At 43.0% G+C, this 24278-nt stretch overlaps 1 protein-coding gene across 4 annotated transcripts in view; it reads right to left on the reverse strand.

Annotated features, from left to right (window-relative positions):
• Positions 1–24278, reverse strand: part of LOC144687164 (semaphorin-3A-like) — a 432238-nt gene that overhangs the window by 140366 nt on the left and 267594 nt on the right. For all 4 annotated transcript variants that reach the window (XM_078552904.1, XM_078552906.1, XM_078552905.1 and 1 more), the window contains exon 4: positions 11798–11860. In XM_078552904.1, the coding sequence (XP_078409030.1) occupies positions 11798–11860 (63 nt within the window). The remainder of the gene's footprint in view (positions 1–11797; positions 11861–24278) is intronic.

Raw genomic sequence — 24278 nt, forward strand, 5'->3', positions numbered from 1 at the left:
ATCATTAGGCACAGCAGGAAGAGACAGAAAAAAAGGTGAAAATTTCCATTATGCACTCAATTTTCTTCACAAACATGTTCATTTTCTCCCTAAATCGATCATATACAAGACTGTCAGCAGCTCTTCTGGCTCATAAATAACATTTTAAAATCCAGTTAAATGTTTTTGTTTGCAGCAAAGTGTTAGAGAATCTGAATCACATTGATTTGGGACAACAAATGCATTTTTGTCTGTGGTTTTAGGTTGGGGGAGGTGCTGGTGTAGTGGTCACGCCACTGAACTAGTAATCCAGAGCCCCAGCCCAACGCTCTGGGGACATGGGTTCAAATCCAACCAAGGCAGCTGGTGGAACTTAAATTCAATTAAAAGCTAGTCTCATAGCAGTGACCACAAAACCATCATAGATTGGTGTAAAAACTCATTTGATTCACTAATGCCATAGTCTGGCCTACACGCGACTGCAGACCCACAGCAATGTGGTTAACTCTTAAATGCCCTCTGAATTGGTTTTTCAAGTCACTCAGTTGTATCAAACTGCTACCAAGTTAAAAAGGAATGAAACTGGATAGACCATCCAGCATCAACCTCGGAAACAATACCAGAAAACCCAGCCCTGTCGACCCTGCAATGATCTCTTTACTAATATCTTGGACTTATGCCAAAATTGGGAGAGCTGTCCCAGAGACTAGTAAAACAATAGCCTGACATAGTCATACTCAAGGAATCATACCTTACAGACAATGTCCCAAACACATCCCTGGCTATGTCTTGTCCCACATCAGGACAGACCCACCCGAGGTGGCAGCACAGTGGTATACAATTGGAAGGGAGATGCACTGCGAGCCCTCAATATTGACTGCAAAGACCATGAAGTCTCGTGGCATGAGGTCAAAAATGGGCAAAGAAACCTCCTGCTGCTTACCCCTTACCGCCTCCCCCCGCCACACTCAGTTGATGAATCAGTGCATCTCCATGTTGAACACCACATGGAGAAGCACCGGGGGTGGCAAGGGCACAGAATATACTCTGGGCGAGGTCGCCAATGTCCATCACCAAGACTGGCTCAGTAGTACCACTACTGACCGAGCTGGCCATGTCCTAAAGGACATAGCTGCTAGACTGGGTCTGAGACAGGCGGTGAGGGAACCAACAACAGGGAAAAACATACTTGACCTCATCCTCACCAACCTGCCTGCCGCAGATGCATCTGTCCATAACAGCATCAGCAGGACTGACCACTGCACAGTCCCTATGGAGACAAAGACCCAACTTCATCTTGAGGGTACCCTCCATGCTGTTGTGGTGCACAACCATCGTGTTAGATGGGATAGATTTCAAACGGATCTAGCAACTCAAGACTGGGCAACCATGAGGCGCTGTGGGCCATCAGCAGCAGCAGAACTGTACTCAACCACAATCTGTAACCTCATGGCCTGGCATATCCCCCACTCTACTGTTACCATCAAACCAGGGGATCAACCCTGGTTCAATGAAGAGTGCAGGAGGGCATGCCAGGAGCAGCACCAGGCACACCTAAAAATGAGGTGTCAACCTGGTGAAGCTATAACACAGGACTACTTGTGTGCCAAACAGCATAAGCAGCAGGTGATAGACAGAGCTAAGCGATTCCACAACCAACGGATCAGATCTAAGCTCTACAGTCCTGCCGCATCCTGTCGTGAATGGTGGTGGACAATTAAACAACTCACTGGAGGAGGAGACCCCACAAATATCCTCATCCTTAATGATGGAGGAGCCCAGCACATCAGTGCAAAAGATAAGGCTGAAGCATTTGCAAAACTCTTCAGCCAGAAGTGCTGAGTGGATGATTCAGCTCGGCCTCCTCCGGAGGTCCCCAGCATCATAGATACCAGTCTTCAGCCAATTCGATTCACTCCACATGATATCAAGAAACAGCTGAAGGCACTGGATACTGCAAAGGCTATGGGCCCTGACAATATTCCGACAATAGTACTGAAGACTTGTGCTCCAGAACTTGCCGCGCCCCTAGCCAAGCTGTTCCAGTACAGCTACAACACTGGCATCTACCCAGCTATGTGGAAAATTGCCCAGATATGTCCTGTACACAAAAAGCAGGACAAATCCAACCCGGCCAATTACCGCCCCATCAGTCTACTCTCGATCATCAGTAAAGTAATGGAAGGGGTCATCAACGGTGGTATCAAGTGGCACTTCAGCAATAACCTGCTCACTGACGCCCAATTTGGGTTCCACCAGGGCCTCTCAGCTCCTGACGTTATTACAGACTTGGTTCAAACATGGACAAAAGAGCTGAACTCCAGAGGTAAGGTGAGAGTGACTGCCCTTGACACCAAGGCTGCATTTGACCGAGTGTGGCATCAAGGAGCCCTAGCAAAACTGGGGTCAATGGTTATCAGGGGGAAAACTCTCCACTGGTTGGAGTCATACCGAGCACAAAGGAAGATTGTTGTTGGTGTTGGAGATCAATCATCTCAGCACCAAGGCATCACTGCAGGAGTTCCTCAGGGTAGTGTCCTAGGCCCAACCATCTTTAGCTGCTACATCAATGACCTTCCTTCCATCATAAGGTCAGAAGCGGGGATGTTTCCTATGATTGCACAATGCTGAGCACCATTTGCGAATCCTCAGACATTGAAGCAGTCTGTGTACACATGTGGGAAGACCTGGACAATATATGCTTGGACTTATAAGTGGCAAGTGCCATTCATGCCAGACAAATGCCAGGCAATGCCATATCCAACAACAGAGAATCTAATCATCTCCCTTGACCTTCAATGACATTACCATCGATGAATCCCCCACTATCAACATCTTGGGGGTTACCATTGACCAGCAACTGAACATATAAATACTGAGGCTACAAGAGCAGGTTGGAGGCTGGGTTTCTGTGGCGATTAAATCACCTCCCGACTCCCCAAAGTTTGTCCACAATCTACAAGGCACAAGTCAGGAGTGTGATGGAATACTCCCCACTTGCCTGGATGAGTGCATCGCCAACAACACTCAAGAAGTTGTAGGTGTACCTATAGCACTGTGGGTGTACCTACACCAAGTTCAAGTTCAAGTTCAAGAAGACAGCTCACCATTACCTTCTCAAGGGCAATTGTGGATAAGCAATAAATACTGGCCTAGTCATTTACGGGATGCCAACATCCTGTAAATGAATTTAAAAAGACATCCAAAACAAAGCAGCCCACTTGATTAGCATCCCATCCACCACAATAAACATTCACTCACCCCACCACCAAAGCACAGAGACAGCAGTGTGGACCATCTACAAGATGCACTGCAGCAACTCACCAAGGTCCCTTCAACAGCACCTTTCAAATCTGTAACCTCCACCACTGAGAAGGACAAGGGCAGCAGATAGATGGGAACACCACCACTTGGAAGTTCCCCTCCAAGCCACTCACCATCCTGACTTGGAAATATATCGCTGTTCCTTCACTGTCGCTAGGTCAAAATCCTGGAACTTCCTCCCTAACAGCACCTACACCACAGGGACTGCAGCGGTTCAAGAAGGCAGCTGTCCACCACCTTCTCAAGGGCAATTAGGAATGGGCAATGAATGCTGGCCCAGCCAGTGACACCCGCATCCCATGAACAAATAAACAAAATAAACCTCCTACAACTATTAAAATAAAAGAAAATAAATGTGAATGCTGGAAATGTGCAATGGAACTTAAAATTTTGGTAGTGCACAGCTGCTCATTTAACAGTTAAAAGAGAGCGAGACGAGTCGATTGAAATTGGCGATTTTTGAGGCAGACTCAATCTGAAAACAGAAATTGGCAAGGGAATCCAAAGAAGGAAGCTGATAAACCTTAGCGGAGTATAGAAAGTACAGGGGTGAAGCAAAAAAGGAAATTAGGAAAGCAAAGGGAGGGTATGAAAAAATGTTGACAGGTTAAATGAAGGAAAACCCAAAGATGTTTTACTAGTACATTAAGAGCAAGAGGATAATTAAAGAAAGGGTCGGGCCAACAGAGATGTACAAAGTAACTTAGGTGTGGGTGCTGAAGATATGGGAAAGGTTCTCAATGAGTACTTTGTCTCTGCCTTCACTAAGGAGAGTAATGATATAGACAGCCTCGAAAAAGAGGAAGTGTGTGAAATATTAGATACAATAAGCACAGTGAGAGAGGAACTACTGGAAGGAATGGCATCCCCAAAGGTGGATAAATCACCAGTGCCGGATGGATTGTATTCCAGGTTGTTAAAGGAAGCCAGGGAGGAAATAACAGATGTTCTGAGGATCATTTTCCAATCCTCACTTGATACAGGTGAGGTAGCTGAGGATTGGAGGCCTGTGAAAATTGTATTTAAAAAGGGTGCGAAGGATAGGCCAGAAAATTATAGTTCGGTCAGTCTGACCTCAGTGGTGGGCAAATCATTCGAATCAATTCTGAGATACAGGGTAAGCTGTCACTTAGAAAGGAATGGACTAATCCCAGACAGCCAGCATGGCTTTGTTCAGGGAAAATCATGTCTTACTAATTTAATAGAATTTTTTGAGGAAGTAACAAGAAGGATTGTTGAGGGTAGCGCAGTGCATCTTGTCTACATGGATTTCAGTAAGGCATTTGACAAAGTCCCACATGGCAGACTGGTCAGGAAAGTGAGATCCCATGGGATACAGGGGAAGGTGACAGGTTAAATCCAAAGTTGGCTCAGTGAAAGGAAACAAAGGGTAATTGTTGATGGATGTTTTTGCAAATGGAAAACGGTTTCCAGCGGTGTTGGGTCCCTTACTGTTTGTTGCATATATTAATGATTTGGACTTAAATGTGGGAAGCATGACTGGGAAATTTGCAGATCACACGAGAATTGGCCGTGTAGTTGATAGTGAAGAGGATAGTTGTTGTCTCCGGGATGATATCAATGCTTTGGTTGAGTGGGCAGAAAGTGGCAAATGGAATTCAATTCTGAAAAGTGTGAGGTAGTGTGAGATGTATTTTGGGAGGGCAAACAAAGCAAGGGAATACTCAATAAATGGGAGGACATTGAGAGGGGTTGAGGAAGTGAAAGATCTTGGAATACAAGTCCACAGGTCCCTGAAGGTGGTAGGACAGGTGGATAGGGTAGTGAAGAAACCATGTGGAATGCTTTCCCTTATTGGACAAGATACTGAATACAAAAGCAGGGGTATAATGATGGAACCATATAAAACACTGGTTAGGCCACAGCTCAAATTTTGTGCAAGGTTCTGGTCACCAGATTACCGGAAGGACTTAATTGCTCTGGAGAGAGTACAGAGGAGATTTACAAGAATGCTGCCAAGGCTGGAAAATTTGCAGCTATGAGGAGAGATTGGATGGGCTAGGGTTGTTTTCCTTAGAACAGAAGAGGCTAAGGGGAGACTTAATTGAGGTGTACAAAATTATGAGAGGGCCTAGAAAGGGTAGGCAAGAAAGACTTGTTTTCCTAGTGGAGAGGTCAGTTACAGAGGCACAAATTTCAGGTGATTGGCAGGAGGATTAGAGAAGACATGAGGAAAAACTTCTTCACCCAGAGGGTAGTGGGTGTTTGAAATTCGCTGCCTGGTTTGGTGATGGAGGTAGAAACCCTCAACTCATTTAAAAGGCATCTGGATTGCACCTGAAATGCTGTAACCTGCAAGGCTACGGACCAAGTGCTAGAAGGTTGGAATGGAATGGGCAGCTAGCTGTTTTTTTCTTTTCCAGCCGGCACAGACATGATGGGCTGAATGGCCTCTTTCTGTGCTGTAACTTTTCAATGGTTCTATTGGTTTGATAAAGGAAACTGACCTTCTTAGTCTCTAAGGAATGAAAACTGGAACTGAGATTGGGAAACCAAATCTTCCGGGCAGACTGAAACTGGTTGAGACTATATTAAAGGAAGAAGAGTCATCCAAGCTGAGTGGTAGCAGTTGATGAGTCCAGTGGTGCAGTACAGGCAAGCTAAAGAAGGCGGAGTCCAGATCCAGAAGCTGAGAATAACTTGCTGCAGCCGGCTCTGTTACTTGAAGATAACATTGGTGGATCTACACCATCCAGTCTGAGTTGAAGAGGTTTTGCAGACATGTGCTATTTGTGGTGAAGATTGTGCCCGTAGAACTCAGTTTGGTTGTATGCTGCTGTCAGCTGGGGATCAGACTAGCTCCTAGAGAGAAAAGAGCTGAAATTCTTCATAAGGAAGACAGAGTTTTGAATAACTTTGCAACTGAGTGAACACTGCGAGGACTGTTGAGCCAATTTGTAAGATTTGTATTAGCTGTATATGCCATTTAATGTGCCATTTATAGTTTATAATTGCCTGCAATTTGCCTATTAATTTGTATGTAACTTATGTTGATTCGAATGTTAGAGTATGGGAGGTTATCTAAGATAGTATTTAGAGTTTGCTTTGTTCGACTCTTGTATAGTAAAAATTCTTCTGTTTAAACTGGAATCTTGTGGCTTCATTCCTTTAGTAAATAACTGGAATTTCAGACATTTAAAAAAAAATAGTTACTGGTCTCTTCCGAGTTCGTAACATAGGCAGGGCCTGGGAGGGGAGAGTGCCAAACACTAGGGTCCATGATTTCTCTCCTTGGAGCAAGGGTCACTGTCTCAGGTGGAGATTTTTCATCTATCCTGATTAAAATCAGAGTCTGAGTCAGGTCATCAATTCTGTCAAAATGTCAAGTTATTTATGCTTTTTTGAATCCTATAGAACCACTTTCTGTTTTTAGTGCAGTAACGTTTTGTCTTGTGCTCTCACCATGTCCAATACAAGTCAGTTTTAGCTCAGTTGCTTTCCAACATCATTTAAGTAGGTTCACAGTCCCACATTTGATATAGATGCAAAATGTAGTTCAGTCAGTTAAAGTTAATGGAAGAAAATAAACAGTGGAATTTTGACAAATGATGTTCTTTTTCCAAATGTCAATGAATTTGGCCTTAAGCTCAATATCAAAGGTATTGAAAATAAGTGGAAAATTCTTTCATTGATGGCTCATTCTCCTGGAACTAATACTAATAAAACTTCTGGCAGAATCAAGGAATAAACAATGAGATGTACTGATCTAGTAGAAGTCCAGGGGCAGCATGTTTTATAAACCACAGCCACATAAATTACTGATTGCAAATTAATCGCCTCCTGTTTCCCACAGTACAAGAGAAAACGATCACTCCCATATCTAGAATTTGGAAAGATGTAAAAGCAATAGGGTTGTTGTGGTGGGTGATTTTAACTTTCCCTATATTGACTGGGAATCACTTAGTGCTAGGGGTTTGGATGACACAGAATTTGTAAGGTGCATCCAGGAGGGCTTCCTAAGACAATATGTAGATAGTCCAACTAGGGAAGGGGCAATACTGGACCTGGTATTAGGGAATGAACCCGGCCAGGTGGTCGAAGTTTCAGTAGGAGAGCACTTTGGGAAAAGTGACCATAATTCAGTAAGTTTCAAGGTACTGTTGGATAAGGATAACAGGAGTCCTCGGGTTAAGGTGCTTAATTAGGGGAAGGCTAATTATAACAATATTAGGCAGGAACTGAGGAATCTAGACTGGAGGCGGATGTTTGAGGGCACATCAACAACTGACATGTGGGGGGCTTTCAAACGTCAGTTAATAGGAATTCAGGACTGGCATGTTCCTGCTAGGATGAAGGATAAGCATGGCAAGTTTCAGGAACCTTGGATAATGAAGGATATTGTGAGATTAGTCAAAAAGAAAAGGGAAGCATTCATAAGGACTAGAAGGCTGGGAACAGATGAAGCCCGTGGAGAATATAAAGAAAGTAGGAAGAAACTTAAGCAAGGAGTCAGGAGGGCTAAAAGGGGTCATGAAAAGTCATTGGCAACCAGGATTAAGGAAAATCCCAAGGCCTTTTATACATATGTAAAAAGCAAGAGGGTAGCCAGGGAAAGGGTAGGCCCACTCAGGGACAGAGGTGGGAATCTGTGTGTGGAGCCAGAAGAAATGGGAGAGATACTAAATGAGTACTTCTCATCAGTGTTCACCAAAGAGAAGCACTTAGCGGTCAATTTTTCTAGGGAAGAATGTGTAGATAGCCTGGATCATGCTGAGATCAAAAAAGAGGAGGTGTTAGGCGTCTTGAAGAATATTAAGGTGGATAAGTCCCCAAGGCCAGATGGGATCTGCCTCAGAGTACTGAGGGAGGTAAGGGAGGAGATTGCTGGGGCCTTGACAGAAATCTTTGTATCCTCACTGGCTACGGGTGAGGTCCCAGAGGACTGGAGAATGGCCAATGTTGTTCCATTGTTTAAGAAGGGTAGCAGGGATAATCCAGGAAATTACAGGCCGGTGAGCCTTACGTCAGTGGTAGGGAAATTATTGGAGAAGATTCTTCGTGACAGGATTTACTACCATTCGGAAGTAAATGGGCGTATATGTGAGAGGCAGCATGGTTTTGTGAAGGGGAGGTCGTGTCTCACTAACTTGATCGAGTTTTTCGAGAAAGTGACAAAGATGATCGACGATGGAAGGGTAGTGGATGTTATATACATGGATTTCAGTAAGGCCTTTGACAAGGTCCCTCATGGCAGACTGGTACAGAAAGTAAAGTCGCACGGGATCAGAGGTGAGCTGACAAGATGGATACAGAATTGGCTTGGTCATAGAAGACAGAGGGTAGCAGTGGAAGGGTGCTTTTCTGAATGGAGAGCTGTGACTAGTGGTGTTCCGCAGGGATCAGTGCTGGGACCTTTGCTGTTTGTAGTATACGTAAATGATTTGGAGGAAAATGTAACTGGGCTAATTAGTAAGTTTGCAGGCGACACTAAGGTTGGAGGAGTTGCAGATAGTGAAGAGGATTGTCAAAGGATACAACAGGATATAGATCGGTTGGAGACTTGGGCGGAGAAATGGCAGATGGAGTTTAACCCAGACAAATGCGAGGTAATGCATTTTGGAAGGTCTAATGCAGGTAGGAATTATACAGTAAATGGCAGAACCCTTAAGTGCATCGACAGGCAGAGGGATCTGGGTGTACAGGTCACTGAAAGTGGCAATGCAGGTGGATAAGGTAGTCAGGAAGGCATATAGCATGCTTGCCTTGATCGGCAGGGATATTGAATATAAAAGCTGGGAAGTCATGCTGCAGCTGTATAGAACCTTGGTTAGGCCACACTTGGAATATTGCGTGCAATTCTGGTCGCCACATTACCAGAAGGATATGGAGGCGTTGGAGAGCGTGCAGAGGAGGTTTACCAGGATACTGCTTGGTCTGGCGGTTATTAGCTATGAGGAGAGGTTGGAGAAACTCGGATTGTTCTCACTAGAGCAACGGAGATTGAGGGGTGACTTGATAGAAGTTTACAAAATTATGAGCGGCACGGACAGAGTAGATAGTTAGAAGCTTTTTCCCAAGGTGGAAGAGTCAATTACTAGGAGACATTGATTTAAGGTGAGAGGAGAAAACTATAGAGGAGATGTGCGGGGCAAGTTTTTTACGCAGAGGGTAGTGAGTGTCTGGAATTCGCTGCCAGAGGAGGTGGTGGAAGCAGGTACGATAGTGGTGTTTAAGAGGCAGCTTGACAAATACATGAATAGGATGGGAATAGAGTGATACGGACCCCGGAAGTGCAAAATGTTTTAGTTTGATAGGCAATATGATCGGCGCAGGCTTGGAGGGCCGAAGGGCCTGTTCCTGTGCTGTACTTTTCTTTGTTCTTTATTCTTTGTTCTAGGCACTTGACAATGAAAGGAGATCTACACAGGGTGGTTTGCTTTCGAACACGAAGAAAATTTGGTAGATATCCAACTTGATTCAACGCTAATTCTGAAATGCACCAAAATCTCATCAAACTTTCCCAGCACTAGGTAGCTACACTTTCTTCCTGATACCCACAGCCACAATGAATCACATGCCTGATTTTATTACAAATAAAAACAGAAAATGCTGGAAAAACTCAGCAAGTCTGACAGCATTTGTGGAGAGAGAAACACAGTTAACATTTTGAGTCCGTATGACTCTTCTGCAGAACGGTTTATTGTTGCTTTCCTGCCTCCAGATCCCTTTTTGTTGCCTATAATCAATGTGTGTATCAATGCCAACTTCTCTGATTGTCAGTGAGATTCTCAAAGATGCCAAAGTCCAAATAGTTGAAACTGCTGCTTAAGGAATAACAATTAAACACAACCTCCATTTGGCAGTGGTTGTTACCTATGATCTTTGACGTCCACAAAGTCACAATGTGAGTCATTCAACTATGATGTGTGTTAAGTGTGACCAAGAGTCAAGGGTTATATCATATGACACACACATGCTGAGTGCAGAGACAGAATGTCTGCTTGCACCCTCATGCAGCCAGAGGACAGAATCATCTGAGCTGTTGACCATGGGTCTTGTCAATAGTGTGAGTTGACAGGTGTGCTTCTGAGAGATAGAACTGGATCAGTCACTTTTCCTCTTCATGAAAGACTCCATTACATCACACAGCTTCCTCCAGTTATCCAGTAAAGATCTGGTAATGTTTATTTAGCGAAAGTAGCTGTTTCGGTAACAGCTGAGGCTTTGACTCAAATGTTTGCCCTTAGGATTTTCATTCCAAGGCTTTGCCACTGGCCTGTCCTCAGCATATATCTCCCTAAACAGTTCTCTAAAGTCGATTTATAAAATACTTTGTGGATCATTTGTTTTTCAAGTTTAAACTAACATATTTTAATTTATTAGATTTCGACAGAAATTTCTCCAAGGAATCAATGCTTGATTTTATGCAAATGAGAATTACCCTTCCTCACAAAATATTTCCATGCAAATATTTGAGTACTTCAGCTGCGGTGGTACTTTTAGGCTTTTAATACATCTGTTAGTAGATGTTGATAAAATGTTTCCCCTACAATTATTTCTTAATTTGTACTTGCTTGTAATGCACGTCATAACACAGTTAATTAAAAGATGTTGTAAAAAGAAATTGGAATAATTTACTGGCAGGCAGAAACTTGTATTTTTTCACTGAGACCTCAAAGAAACCTGTTTTTCAGATGTGAAATTGGGTTTTATCTTCAAGGTTGAAATCTAAAACCATCACCAGTGTCAATGCAACAAGTTGTAACAATTGGGTCAAGAGGTAAGTTATTCCTCACTTTTAGATATATTTATGGTGATGGGTGAGAGGAACAAGTTGGCAAGACATCACTGCTATCTCTCTGAGCAAGATTTTCTCCACCTGCTTTGTGAAGCAAAATTGTAAGCAGATACTTTGTAAACGTATAGTAACCTGACTACAAATTACATTTCATGGGAAAATGCGACCACATTATAGACATGCAAAGTCTTCATCACCATGTAATTAATATTAAAATTTGGCTCCTTGCCTCATTTTGCAGCTGGACTTGAGACTGTTTCATCCTGAAAACCCGAGAAGCTGTTAGCTGTTCAATGTCTGTCATTTTTACCTGCAAGGTAAAAAGTGTGCTGTCTTCTCTTTGAACAATGCAAAAGGACAACTGTTGTGTACAACCTTTAATGGGGCCTTACAGAGGGTGAGGGGGTTCCTGGCAGATTAGGTTTATGCCAACACAATGTCAGCACAAAGAATGTGTTCATCAATGAGAAGCATTCCCTCCTTCAGATGCAAGGACCCCAAATTACTGGAAAAACTCAATGGGTCATTTCCCACTGCCCAGCTTGACCACATGTGTACTAATGAAAGAGGGTAACATCCAACCAAATAGCACCATCTTCTTTTGTAGCATCCCCCCATCAAGATCTTAAATTCTTTAACATCAAAGTGAGAAGTTTGTCCACGTGCATTGTTTCACTGACACTGACTAGTTGCATGTACTGATGCTAAACTATATCAGTATAATGTAATTCTTACCACAAGGTCCTTTCCTGCCCATTTGCATTCGTTTCTCCTGCTGGGTGTTGGAGGCCACACAATCTGAAAAGTCAACCAAAAAATAAGAACAATTTTTTTTAGTGTAATATTGGCACTTTTCAATTTAGTTCCTCTCCACCTGGTCTTTTCTGGTCCAGCAGTTCCAATAAACCCAAACCAACTTTCCAGATATTCAAGTAACTATCAAAACAAAACTGGAGAAATCACATACTGTAATCAGTTTACCAAGATCTGCAACTCAATTGCAACAGTAAAACAGGGTCAAAATGGACCTTTATTACTGATTGGGTAGCTCTGATCGTACAATTCCCAAATCCTTTTCAGGAGATTTGAAGTCAGGTTCTGGTCTTAAAAGCTTTTTGACCATTATTAACCTCTCGTGACATAACAGAAATCAATGGAAATAAGTTACTTCAATCGTAATGTTTGGAGTTTGGGGGAAGGAGGTTTAGGAGAAGTGGAGTATACACAAGGACATATAATAGACCATGGCAACTTTTACATTGTATACTGCATACAATGTAACATGTTTGGATCAAACTCCTCCCTCATCAACTAAGCATTTGTCAAACAGACGAATACTAATAACAAATACTAATAACAGAGACCATCTGGTGGTCCAAATATTACAGCAAGTTAACCAAGGAAAATCTGAAAATGGGAAAGGCATGAGAATTGGACTGAATTTGGCTGATATGTTCTGTTGCTTTATAAGGCTTTATACTTAGCAAAAGCAAATAATCCATTGATATGACAAACCTTTCTTTCTTTCTCTCTTGCTTTTTCTTAATAATTGTAAACAATAATTAACAGCATAAATGGGGACTAATAAACCGTGAGGCGTTTTTATGCTAATTGAAATGCCGCAATTTAAAACCGCAGTGAATAAACCCTATAACAAATTGACTGCACTTTTTAAATCATTAACTTGTTACTCTTCATATTGTGACATCTGTAAACTATAAGTGCTTATTAAAATTACTTTAATAGCTGCAGAATTTGATGCCTAAGCACAATGTTTGCAGTTAGATCATTCAGCAACACAAATATGAAGCTTGCATTTTTAATATTTAAATCAGACACTTCATCTTTTTCACAATGCACAAATTATTCATATCTATAATTTATGACCAATTTTCATAATGTTTTATATGATGCTTTTTTGCAAGAATATTGATGGTGGAAGGATCAATAATTCCAGAAATATCTCCAATGCACTGATAAACTTGGTCAAATAACTTTTTAGAATGGCACCTTTTCAAATATTTATATTATATATAAACTAACACATCAGTGAAATAAGTTACTCATCAGCGCTGCATGAGGGAGGGAGGGGAGTAAATACAAGAACATTGTATTCATACAACACTTAACCTGCTTACTTTAAAATCCTCTTTTTGTTATTGTAATATTGTGATGTTTATAAATGCAATGTAGATGTTTGTATGATAAAACTTAGTGCTAAGTTATCTTAATCTTTAAACTGAAATCTAAGTACTAGAACTTCAGAATTGTCAAGTTTATTTTAAACAAGATGAAATATAAAGAGTTTTTCTATCCAGTGACCTCCCTTGTACATAAATTACAGGACTGTTTGACAGACACATCCAATATGTGACCAGAGAGACAATTCCTCGATGTTTATTTTGAATTGCTTGGTGTGCCAGGAATGTAAAGTCATCTATGCCAATGGGTGGCCGATTGGGATCAGTTAAGTACTTTTAAGAAAGTACAATTCTTTTCTCCTATCCCTGCAGCTGAGGTTAGAATTTACTGGTACATGTTTGGGCTGATTGAGACTCAGGCCTAAGACCCATTTCAGTTATTTGTGCAAAGTTTGTTCTCATCAAGAGATGGCAGTGCAAAATGGAACTTAATTTTTCATTTTTCTCACTGACTGAATTCTCACAGGCCAAAAACAGCACAGATAATATAGAAAGTAGGGCTCACTCTACACTGTCCCAGCAATATGCTCCAAATCCACCCTTCACAAGACAGTGTGCAAAGTAACATTTTCACTCCTTATGTCATCTATCCTTGAAACATTCCTATTTTTATTAGGATTTGTTTTTACTTATTAGAAAATGGATTCAGATGAACCAACTAATCCAATTCTGCTCGATACAGCAGGGAATCTTTCCAATGAAGGTGGTTTAAAGTTAAAATGAGCTCCCAGAGCTAAGAATATTAAACAAAAAATAGAATTCTACTTTATTAGAGCTTGCTTCAGCCTAACAGTTTGGGAGCAACAGTCTTTGATAATGATTTAATATTGTATTACATTACCTTAACAGTCCTCTTTTGTTCAAGAATAGACTGCACTGTTACTGCTAACCGGATATGAATTTCATCGTAAAAATATTATACTCTCTCAAACCCCAGAATGTTCGCTGGACCACATCAAACAGGAATTGACTATTTGAGCTGTCCCTCTTCAATTGAGTATTTATATTTATAGTGTATATACATATATATATATCTATTTATATAATTATAGAATAGATTTTACAACGCTCACAGATCTCATACACTACTAATTGCAGGCTTACAGTCCATCATTTTCCAAATGTGATCCCAGTGAATCAGAAATGTTGCTTTCTGCAAAGATTTGTAAAATCTACTCTATAATGTCAATCTACTCAAAGGTTAGAAGACAACAGGAATGTTTTGATAAGTGTGCAAAGTTTTGAAAGTTATTAATTAATCATCAGCATGCAGTGTTGAAGTCAAGCCACGTTCTGAATGAACAAAGACTGTGAGATGACAATTATTACTGCGACAGTTACAGAATTAAGACAACTGCAGATGGAAAGCTCAATGACTGTTTTAAATCAGAACAATTTCTGGATTTATTAAGCTACCCTGCAGTCTGTAGGAGTGGTAGTGCAGTCAAGCTCAACAAAGACAGAGGAGCTGTCAGTGGAACTTGTTAAGACTTCAAGTTCTTGGAAACAGGTAACTGAGTAATCCCTACTGTGTGTGGTTTAGGTGTGACTGGTCATGCATCACTGACCATGTTTCACTGACTGTCTTTCAGGGTGGACGAAGAATGGCTGTAAAGAGCTGACTGACAGCAACCAAGTAGAGATGAACTCATGATCATTTAGAAATGGAACAAAAAAGCTTTGGAATCCTGAAATAGAGAGAAGAAAGTTGAATGTGTGCACAGTTGAAAATTATTTCAATAAGGCCTGCTTAAACTAACATTTCTCACATATAATGCCACTTGATTCCTCAAAACCACAGAGCAAAATACTCAATGCTGCCTCAGGAAACATAGCGACATTTACTCCTTGGCATCAGTGATCCAATAAAGCTCTGAAAATTAAGGCCTGTATTCTACTTTGAAGTGTGAGACGTCTATATACTGCCTCAATGAAATGTTGCGTGCTTTCTAAGTCAACCACTCACTTGACAGCCACAAAGCTGTGGATTACTTTCCTATGGTTGCATATCTCGCAAATCCACCTGCCACTGAGTTTTCTCTGTTTACACTGAAGCTAGTCTGGGCTGAACTGTCTCCCAGAGCAAAAAGGATATTCCATTTCAGGATCCTCAACAACCTGCTACGACTTGCTTGTGTTAAAGAATTTTCTGAAATCAAAATACTTCGCTTCAATAAAGAAGGAGTCTTGCAGGAACCCTTCTAAAACTTATCTTTTGGAACACTATTAGCAAGCATGGGTGAAGTCCCTGCTAAAGGAATATAAGCAGGTGTAGGCCATTCAGCCCCTTGAGTCTATTCCATCATTCACTAAGATCATGTCTGATCTTCAACTTCCCACACTCTCCCATTATCTCTTCATTCTGATAAAACCCAAATATCTATTGCCCTCTGTTTTCAATCTGCTCCATGGGCTGGGTTTTACATGCCCCTGCAGTGGTTTCGGGGAGGGGGGGGCAAGTAAAATAGGGTGGATGCCCAGCCCACCACATTCCCACCCACCCCTGCGCTCACCCACAAAACACAATAGGTGGGCAGTCGCCAAAATCGGCAGCCCACCTGCCATATTCAAATCAATAATTAAGAGACAATTGAGCTCATCAACAAGCCAATTGATCCTGATAATACACTGCTCTTGTCATAACACAGTTAGTATGGACAGGCTGGGGGGAGGAGGAAGCCTATTTTTAAAAAAAATGTATTTAAAAGTGCAGGAAGGAAGTGAAAGTACTATCTTCGGGGGGTGCCCTTTGCACATTGGGGGTGGGGGCCAGCCTCTCTAAGATAGTATCCACCCCTTTCTCCCTACCCACTGCTCCGCCCCACTTCCCCTTCCCTGCCTAATACCCCAGACTTCCCCACTCTGAGATCCATTGGGTTTTCTTCTTGGGGCAGGTTGCAGACTCAGCAGCTCCCACTACTGAGCTCTTGGCACTGCCAGGACTGCTGGAGCTGCCGGCCAATCAGATTGGGGGCAACTCCCAAGGGCGTGACTTCCTCCCCAGTGAAGGGCAGAAGACCCACTGCGAGCCAATTTACCCTAACCCACATTCTGGCTTCCAGCTGACTTTCCTTCCTGCCCTCCCTTAAAATGCAGCCCCATGACTGAGCAACCACAGCCCTCTAGGGTAGAGAATTCCAAAGTTTCACCACACTTTGAGTGAAGAAATTTCTCTTCACCTCAGTCCTAAATGACTGGCTCCTTATTCTGAAAATATGATCCCCTTAGTTGTATACTCCTCAGGCAAGGGAAACATCCAAACATCTACTCTGTCAAGCCCCTTAAAAATTAAATGTGTTTCAATGAGATCATATCTCATTCTTCTAAACTCATGAATGTTGGCCAATCCTATTTAATCACTTCAAAGGACGTTCCCCTCCTCTTAGAAAGCAACCTAGTGAACCTTCATTGGACCCCCTCTAAGGCAAGTGTATCCTTTCTTTAGGTAATCGGAATACAGTACTCCAGGTGGGGACTCACCGAGTCCCTATAAAATTACAGTCAGAATTCTTTACTCTTATACTCCAATCCCTTTGTAATCAAAGCTAACGTGCCATTTGCTTTCTTTCTCCACACTATATTACATTTGTGACACTCTTGCTCACTTGTTTAACTTGTCTAAATCCTTCTTTACATCCTCCTCACAATGTATACTCCGACCTAACTTTTGTATACTCAGCAAACTTGGATACATTACACTCAATCACCTCACCTAAGCCATTGATATAGATGTAAATAACTGAGGCCCAAATACTGACGCTTGTGGTTCCCCAGCCTGGCAACCTGAACATGGCTCGTTTATTCCTGCTTTCCGGCCTGAATCCTCTGGATGGCGTGAGGGGTCGGGCCCCATTGTGTCCCGACATCACCGCACGTCATTCCGAGCTTCAGTTCGGCAGGCGCACACTGGAGTCGGCTGCGCGCCCACCGAACTGTCAAAGGCCGACTAAGGCTATTTACCAACTAATTGAGCTGATTTTCTGGGCTGCCCGTCCAACCTTAAGGTTGTCGGGCATGTGAAGAGTCCGGACGGCCTTTGCATTTCTCATGAAACCTCATCCACGGGTGGGATGAAGTTTCATGAAGGCTTTATAACTTTAATAAAATGTTTAAATAAAATTGATAGATACGTCCCAGCTCATGTGACACTGTCACACGAGGGGACATGTCCGAATAATTTTTTAAAACTTTTTTTCAGTTTTTCACAATCACATCAACTCCCTGAGCTCTGTGAGTCAGGGAGATTTCTGCACTCTTTCGCCCTCCTCCCCCCGCCCGCACAGGGAGCACTGAGCGCTCCTGGATGCGCATCACGCTGGGCAGGCCTTAATTGGCCCACCCACGTAAAATGGCGGTGCGCAGCCAATCGCGGGCGGCGTACAGCTGCGTGCCCACTCTCGCCCAGCCTGCGTGACGGGGAGATAATCCTCCTCTCCATTTCCATCCATTAACCAATTCTTAATCCACAGTAATATATTACCTCCAATTCCATCAATCCTAATTTTGTGTAGTAACCCATTTATGTGGCATCTCATTGAATGCTTTGTGAAGATCCAAATACACTACATCCATTGGTTCCCCCTTATCTACCCTGCTTGTTACGTCCTCAGGGCAGTTAGTAAAGCCAGCCAGCAATGTCCCCATGGTGACCCCAGGAATGGGCAGTAACATGGGTGATCCACCAGGCTTGAGCCCATTCCCTGCCCAGCCCCACCCGCACCCAACTCCACCTGGCACCATCTTCATGTGACATTTGGGGAGGAGGCATATCCTGGCAGGGGCAGGAGAAAAGCAATTCCCAGTTGGCGTTCAGTCTCACCATCTCATTTTCTGCCAGTTCTGCTGTGTTATTATCCAATTTAACGCAAGATTGAGGAAGAAATTTGCCTCCCCCCCTCCCAAGTATCCTACAGGTCCCTATTGTGCAATGCAGTGAAAATTATAGGGCATTTAATTTACAGCCTAACAACATGTGACTGCTTTTATTTTGTTTTGTTCTTATCAAAGATTCTGATGCCAGGGAATAGAATTCTTCCTGTTTTTTCACACAGTGTCAGCATCAAGCGTACCCGAGTCAGGCAAAGCGCAACCAAACATTGATTAATGCACCTTCTACGCATTCTGGCAACATGCCTAAGACCTAACTTCAGCAAAGGAGTTTTGTGCCAGACGCCTTTGCTGAATAAGAATTGAATGGAAGCTCAGACAGACGTGACATTCATCCCAACAGTCCTGGCTCAACTTGATCCAAGGTCCCCGGGTTGACAGACCGCTAACTAATCCAATACATCTGACCTCTCTCCCTCACCCCTGCCCTCCCCGCTCACCCAAGATAGTTTTTCTTAACCTGTATTTCTAAAACACAGCTCTGTGTTGTATTGGCACAGATTTTTGAAATAAATGGTGAAAACATCCAATCAAAAGCAGGCAAAGGCATTAAAGATGAATGTTTCTCAGTAATTGTACACTGCTACTGCACAGCATAAATTGAAATTATCGGGAAACATTTAGCTATTGAAGTTCACATTACAAACAACCCTGTCCCCGTGTAAAACTCATGGCCGTTGCTTCATTGCATCAATGTGGGGAGCTGTGCTGTCAATAAATCCTCCTGCAAATACCATCTGAACAGAAAAAACTTGTCTCTCACATAAAGAATGTCTGAGGTGCTTTGCAAATGAAAAAACAAAACAAAAAGGGGAAACAGACACCTACAGGGGTAGGGAGGCAGAGATTAGGAATGAAAGACTGATTGAAAATGTGCATTTTGTGAAGGCTTTTAAAAGGAGGTGTTTAGGGATAACATTCCTGTGGAGCCAAGGAAGGTGAAGACTCTGCCACCAACGGCATGTGAAAGGAAATAGGAGAAACAGACATAAAGACAACATCAGAGAACAGCCAGATGAGGGAAAAAGGCTGGAGGAGACTGCAGAGAAAGGGTGAGTGAGGATAAAGGTGAGGAGTTAATTCGTTGGAGGCCAGAGTTTCAGCTCCGTCAATGAGGAAGTGATGAAGGATGTGGTTAGTATGGAATCAAAAATGGGCAGCTGTGCTTTAAATAAAATGGAGCTTGTGGACATCAGAGAATGGGAGGCCAGAAAGCAAGAGATTGGGGAAATCAAGCCTTTAAATGATAAAGCATGGATAAGGGATAGAATGGGTAGGTCATGTTATGCAAGGGCGATTAGGTTTGGGAAATAAATGCATTTGCCAGTGATACCAACACCCCTTGAACAAATGAAAAAAGGTGGGAGTAAACTGTGATGAGAAAGAATTGGGGTTGAAAAGCGGCTCAGAGCTGATCAGAATCTCAAGGTTTCATACAGTCTGGCAGAGTCTATTTGGGTTTGAAATGCAATCAGTTCTATATGTCCTAACCAAAGGCAAGATACTGCGGATGCTGGAAATCTGAAACAAAAACAAGAAGTGCTGGAAAAAACTCAGCAGCTCTGACAGCATCTGTGGAGAGAAAGTCAGAGTTAATGCTCTGAGTCCGTATGACTCTCCTTCAGAACTAAAGAGAAGTAAAAATGTGGTGAAATATATACTGTTTAAAGGGGATGGGACAGGTGAAGCTGGATAGAAGGCCAGTGATAGGAGGAGGAAAAGGAAAGATTGCAAAAGATGTCATAAACAAAAGGTGGAAGGGGTGTTGATGGTGGTGATACTGGCTTAAAGGGGTGCTACATCTTTTGCAATCTCTCCTTTGCCTCCACCTATCACTGGCCTTCTATCCAGCTTCACCTGTCCCACCCCCACTTAAACAGTATACATTTCACCACATTTTTACTTCTCTTTAGTTTTGAAGAAGAGTCATACAGACTTGAAACATTAACTCTGTATGTCCTAACTGGCTTGTTGTAGTCATGCGACCTCTACCATGAGGCAGCTCACTGGAAGCAGACATCTTAAATTCAGTTCAATAAAGACTTCTCACTGGGACAGACACTGAGAAGCATTGCAGTCCTTAAGCTTGAAACATGGCGTCAGGAGTGAAGCTAAAATAGAGATTTAAAATGATGTGGAGAAGACACTAAGAACCAAGGCACACAGATATGTTCAAATTTGCAAAAAGCTGTTGAAAAGGACACAATGAAAGCAAAAACATACTGAAGGCTGTAAGTAAAATATTGAGTGAGTAACATGGCTACAGCAAACTTTACAATCCCATCTCTAGTAGAAATGAAAGGAGATAGGTGGAAATATTGGCAGCTTTTCCACTTGCAATGGCATAACTATAAGATTGCAACAGACATAATTCACAAGCTGGAACCAACAAGAGGAGCCACACTTCTAACACTTCTGGGGAGGGACTGCTACAGAGTGTATACCACTCTAAATCTAACCAACGAACAAAGAAAACAGATGGCAGAGAATTTGAGCGAGCATTTTGAACCCCAGTTGAGTGTAATGCATGAACGCTTTGTATTCAATACTAGAGCTCAAGGAGAGACAGAAACCCTAGATCAGTATGTGAAAGCAGTAATACAGCTAGCAGAATCATGTGAATCCAGACAGCTGAAAGATGATCTGATTAAGGATAGATTGGTCCTAGGTGTGAACAAGTCTACTGAAAGATGAGAAACTGATGCTAAAGAAAGCGATAGATGTGTGTCGAAACATGGAAGTTGTGAAATGTCAGCAAGAGCACATGTATGGAAGAGCAGACCAGGAGATACATTACGCTGAGAAACATTCGAGGCCGAAAGAGCAGAGCAATCGCAGACACAGGGCAGGATGCAAATACTGTGGAGGACATCATACAAATGGAAAGAAGGATTGCCCAGTGTGGGGAAAGCAGTGTTTTAACTACAAGAATGCAAATCATTTTGCCCACAAGTGCTTGGCCAGGAAGAAGCAAAACAAGCCAATACAGATGGGCAAAGGAGAGATATCAGCAGACAGGTCTGGTGAAGAACTATACATGATACAAGAGGTTAGTTCAGTCAAGTCTACAGGTGACAAACGGTTTGTGACTGTTACCAAGATGACCGCAAAGTGAGAGTATCAAGTGAACAAGAAGTGTCAGATAAACACTGGTGCATTGTGCAACATCATGGTCTTTAGAGACCTGTGCAAAGTGGCTCAACATGGCGATCCAAAAATGAAGCCCTCGAAAGTGAGGTTGAGCCTGTATGATGGCACGATACTCATAACAAGATAACAAATTCGAGTGAGAGCCCAATGTCATGGCAAGAAGGAAGATCTAAAGTTCCAGATCATAGATGGGACGCCACGGCCACTCATCTCAGCTGAAGCAAATCTAAAACTTGGGCTGGTAAATCAGAACATGTCAACAGAGAGAGGGCAGCAAAATACCCCAGAGAGAAGGTGACAGAAAACCCCAGAGAGAGGGAAACAACAGACTCCAGAGCAAGGGAGGCAATATTTAAGTAAATCAAAAGATGGTTGCTGACCATGTCAGTGCAATGAAATGCATGAGCCAAAGGTAAATGAAGCAGTTCTACAGGAAAATGTACACATCAGAGCTGAACTGGAAGAGTTGAAGGGCAAGATTCCAGCTATACCTTTGCAAACTCACAATAAACTGAAGCCTTCAATGAACCAAGCTGTGTGAGATTAGAAAAAACATATTTCAAAGACAGCGCTAAAGTACCAGGAGGAAAGAATGACCCATAATCCCATAGTTAACAACTTAAAGTGGGAGTTGAAAAAACTCAACCAGATGTACAGCCAGACAAAACAGCGGCAGGAAAGGCACCCAAGGAAGCTGCAACCTTGAAAGAGTCCTTGAAGAATCAAGATGTAGCCATGGAAAGTCATTAGGAGCCAGTCAGGGTACAAACCCTCAACGCTCTCAACAGGAGTTGGCCCATGTGGAAACTTGGGACATCACAGAATCACAGAATCACACAGTGCAGAAGATGCCCTTCGGCTAATCGAGTCTGCACTGACACGTGAGAAACACCTGACCTACCCACCTAATCCCATTTACCAGCACTTGGCCAATAGCCTTGAATGTTATGACGTGTCAAGTGCTCATCCAGGTACTTTTTAAAGGATGTGAGGCAACCCGCCTCCACCACCCTCCCAGGCAGCGCATTCCAGACTGTCACCCTCTGGGTAAAAAAGCTTTTCCTCACATCCCCCCTAAACCTCCTGCCCCTCACTTTAAACTTATGTCCCCTCATGACTGACCCTTCAACTAAGGGGAACAGCTGCTCCCTATCCACCCTGTCCATGCCCCTCATACGTAGATAAATTGTCACCTCAATCGTATGCAGTGGAAGTGAACGACCAAATGTACCGGCACAACTGCAGGCGTATTCACACAACTAGTGAAGCTGTTCCTTCATAGCAATTGGCCGAGCAGGAAGAAGGGATCTTACCAGCTGCACTAAGTACAGAATTATCATCAATCCCAGAGGTCCATGTGTCCCCAACAGCCTCAATGGAATAGCAACAGTTAGCACAGCAACAAGTGCCATGGGAACGACACTCCCCAGAGAGGGAACATCATCCAGACGAACAGTCAACTTAAACACGCACATGTACCATTAAGAGGCCTGCACAGTTTACAGACTATGGGCAGAATTTTACAAGTCGGCGAGCAGGGGGCGGGGCCCACTCGCCGACACGTAAAATGACGCGCGGTGATGTCAGGTGGAACTCCCGATGTCATCCCGCCCCATTTAAATTTTCAGGAAGGCGGGGGCACAGCAAAATCAGCTGCGGGCCCGCCGACCTGTCAATGGCCAATTGAGGCCACTGACAGAGTCAATTAAGTAATTAGTGGACCTGCCCGTCCAACCTTAAGGTTGCAGGTCAGGAGCCCCGGCAAGAAGTAGAAAATACCTGGAACCTCATCCACGGGTGGGATGAGGTTTTATGTAGGCTTTAAAAATTTTTAATGAAGATTGTGTAAAAATTATGGACATGTCCCAACTCTTATGACATTGTCACATGAGGGGACATGTTAGGGAAATTTTATTTTTCTATTTTTGTCTTTTTTACATTTACAGCCGATCTCCCTGAGGCAGCACTTAGCCTCCGGGAGGTGAGTGCACTCTTTCGTGCACATGTGTGAAAGAGCGCGCTCTCGATTTTGGGATTCCCCCCCCACCCGCACAGGGAGCGCATAGCACTTCCGTGCGGACGTCATGCTGGGCGGGCCTTTATTGGCTGGCCCACGTAAAATGGCGCCGCCTTCAATCGGGGGCACCGATTGGAAGTGAGCCCATACGCGCCCGCCCATCAACTTAAAATTCAGCCCTATGTGTGCAATCAGGTGCAGAGCCTGACTGGTAGAACAATTAGTTGTTAATGCACGAGAACTTTGGGTGTATAGTGGACACCTTGGGCGACACAGTTACAAATGATCGCGCGTGCAAATGTGTCTCCTGTTCGTTAGGAAAAGGGAAATGTGTGTATCTTTTGTTTGGTGTGAAAAAGGGGGCGTTTGGGTTCAAAATGCAATCAGTTCTACATGTCCTATCTAGCTTGCCATAGTCATGTGGCCTCTACCATGAGGCAGCTCACTTGAAACAGACATCTTAAATTCAGTTCAATAAAGACCTCTCACTGAGACAGACACTGAGTAGCACTGCAGTCCTTAAACTTGAAACAGAATCTGAGAAAGTTAGCAAGGAGTGGAATCAGTGAAAAGGAAGCATGATTTATAGCAGGAGCAGGGAAGAACGGCTTTAATTTTCCCAAAGTCAAATCAGAGGGGGTTGTGACTCATCCATGACTCAATGCCAGACAGGCAGTCTGATAGAAGCCAGCTGAATGGGGATTGGGAGAAGCAAAAGAACCACACGCCATCATCATACATGTGAAAATTGACCGTGTGTTGGCAGATAATATTGCTGAGGGACAACATATAGGTAAGGAAGGGGAGTTTATTAAGGATAGAAGCTTAGGAAAATGAGTTTGCACAGCAGGAATTGATGAAATGTCTTCCATTTAATGGGATTGTGCCACACCTAATAATCCACAAGAGTCAGTCACAATTATGTTAGGCAGATATTTGAAGTGGTCATTATGCAATTCGT

The sequence above is a fragment of the Cetorhinus maximus genome, chromosome 12, assembly GCF_964194155.1.
Source record: "Cetorhinus maximus chromosome 12, sCetMax3.hap1.1, whole genome shotgun sequence".
Lineage (NCBI taxonomy): Eukaryota > Metazoa > Chordata > Chondrichthyes > Lamniformes > Cetorhinidae > Cetorhinus > Cetorhinus maximus.